The 2025-nt window shown below is 39.9% G+C and overlaps 1 protein-coding gene across 1 annotated transcript; it reads right to left on the bottom strand.

Moving 5' to 3' along the window:
* Positions 1-809: 809 nt before the first annotated feature.
* LOC139018062 (olfactory receptor 6B9) lies at positions 810-1751 on the bottom strand. Its single transcript, XM_070426703.1, has one exon. The coding sequence runs from the start codon at positions 1749-1751 to the stop codon at positions 810-812; it is 942 nt and encodes a 313-aa protein (XP_070282804.1).
* Positions 1752-2025: the final 274 nt, after the last annotated feature.

Genomic DNA, 2025 nt, shown 5'->3' with positions numbered 1-2025 from the left:
GGTCTAGCCTCTGAGTATTACATCCAAAATATCATATATGTAGAAATCGCAACAAAGGAAGAGAACTAAAGCCATGACAAATTTTGCATAAAGAATACGGCAAAGTGCCTGGCTGGTGTGGTTCAGTGGTTGAACTTTGACCTATGAACCAGAAGGTCACAGTTTTATTCCAATCATGTCACATGCCTGAGTTGCAGGTTTGATTCCTAGTGTGAGGCATGCAGGAGGCAGACAGTCAATGATTCTTTCTCATCCCTCTCCCTTCCTCTCTGAAATCAATTTAAAAAAATATTAAGAAGACTGCAAAGAAGTTCGTCCCTCATATTTTCCTATATTTCAAAAAGCAATTAAAATGAGATATCAGAAAAGTCAATTGATTATAAAGAAACCAGTCCCCTAACACTCTTGAAAGCAATAAACAGGTCACAGCCATAAAATTAAGTATGTGTTTCCCAACTAAGACAGAGAAAACCTTTAAAACAAAATAAATTAAAATGGAAAAATATTACAAATAGGATTCTAAAATCGAGTTAAATAATGACTGATTACTTAATAAAACCTCATAAAAATAAATTATTTTATAACTCTTTTACTAATATATAAATATTGGAGTTCTGATTATTTCACTCACTGTGTTATAAAAGAAAGCACTAATTAAGGACTGACAGAAAAGTGGATTTCCCTAAATTATTGTACTATATCACTATTTTTGTAATTGCTGACTTTCACCAATTGAAGGTGTTTTTTGAGATTAAGTCAAACAGTGAAAAGAGAAGGAACGTCTGAGTCTCTTCAGCAAAGATAATCTCTCAAGAAAAGGCCTTGACCATATTTGCCATGGTTTTTCTGATGGCATCTTTGACCTCCTTGTTCCTCAGGCAGTAGATGATAGGGTTGAGCATGGGAGTGAAGACTGTATATATGGCTGAGATCAATTTGTTAGAATTGAATGAAGCAATGGCCCGAGGTCTAACATACATGAAAATCACAGCTGTGTAGAAGATGACCACCACTGTAAGGTGAGAGGCACAGGTGGAGAAGGCCTTTCGCTGTCCATTGGCTGAGGGAACGTGCAGGATGGTAGATACAATGAAGGCATAAGAAATGACAGTGGCCGAGAGAGGAAACACAAGGATGACTATGGCTAGCACAAAGTCTACCATCTCAGCCATAGAAAAGTCCACACAGGCCAGATTGAGGATGGGGGACACATCACAGAAAAAATGGTTCAAGATATTATTGCCACAAAAGGCAACTTGGGAGATGAAGTATACCTTTACCATGGAAATGGTGAAGCCACTCACCCAGGAACTCATGATTAGTTGAACACAAAATCCTGTGGTCATCAGGACTGGATATCGAAGAGGCCAACGTATAGCCACAAAACGGTCATAGGCCATGGCAGCCAACAGCACACATTCAGTAGAGGCAAGTGAGATGAATAAATAGAGCTGGGTCATGCATCCCAGGAAGGATATGGTATTGGGACAAAGTAGGAATCCAGCCAGCATCTTGGGCACTGTGACAGATATATACCAGGTCTCCAGAAAGGACATGGTACCCAGAAAATAGTACATGGGCTTGTGCAGAGACCCAGTGACCCATACAGTGATGATGATGACTAAATTCTCCAACAGCACAAACAAGTAGGTGATGAGGAAGAGGAGGAAGAGCAGAATCTGAAGCCAAAGGGAAGTAGGGAAACCCAGCAGGATGAACTCACTAATATAAGTGATGTTTTTCTTCCACATGGTTAAGACACCAGAAGACAAAGTAGTTAGTGATAGTAGCACCAAATTGAAGAGTGAGATCAACACCAGCAGAAAGGAGTCCTTAGGCTACAGGTCTTTTATTACTAAGCTTAACCCTAGTGCCATAATCTGGTCCTCTGGTATGACTCCAGGGTCACAAGAGGCCACAAGATCTCTCCGAAAATCAGCTGTCAGAACAGGAACTGAAAACAAACCCACCACAGACACAAAGTTAAGAATGACTGTGTTGTACACCTGAAACGAATATATTTTA

The sequence above is a fragment of the Myotis yumanensis genome, unplaced genomic scaffold (genome assembly GCF_028538775.1).
Source record: "Myotis yumanensis isolate MYYU_CA2020_CCGP unplaced genomic scaffold, mMyoYum1.0.hap1 SCAF_10, whole genome shotgun sequence".
Lineage (NCBI taxonomy): Eukaryota > Metazoa > Chordata > Mammalia > Chiroptera > Vespertilionidae > Myotis > Myotis yumanensis.
This window is presented reverse-complemented; position numbering and strand designations above follow the sequence as displayed.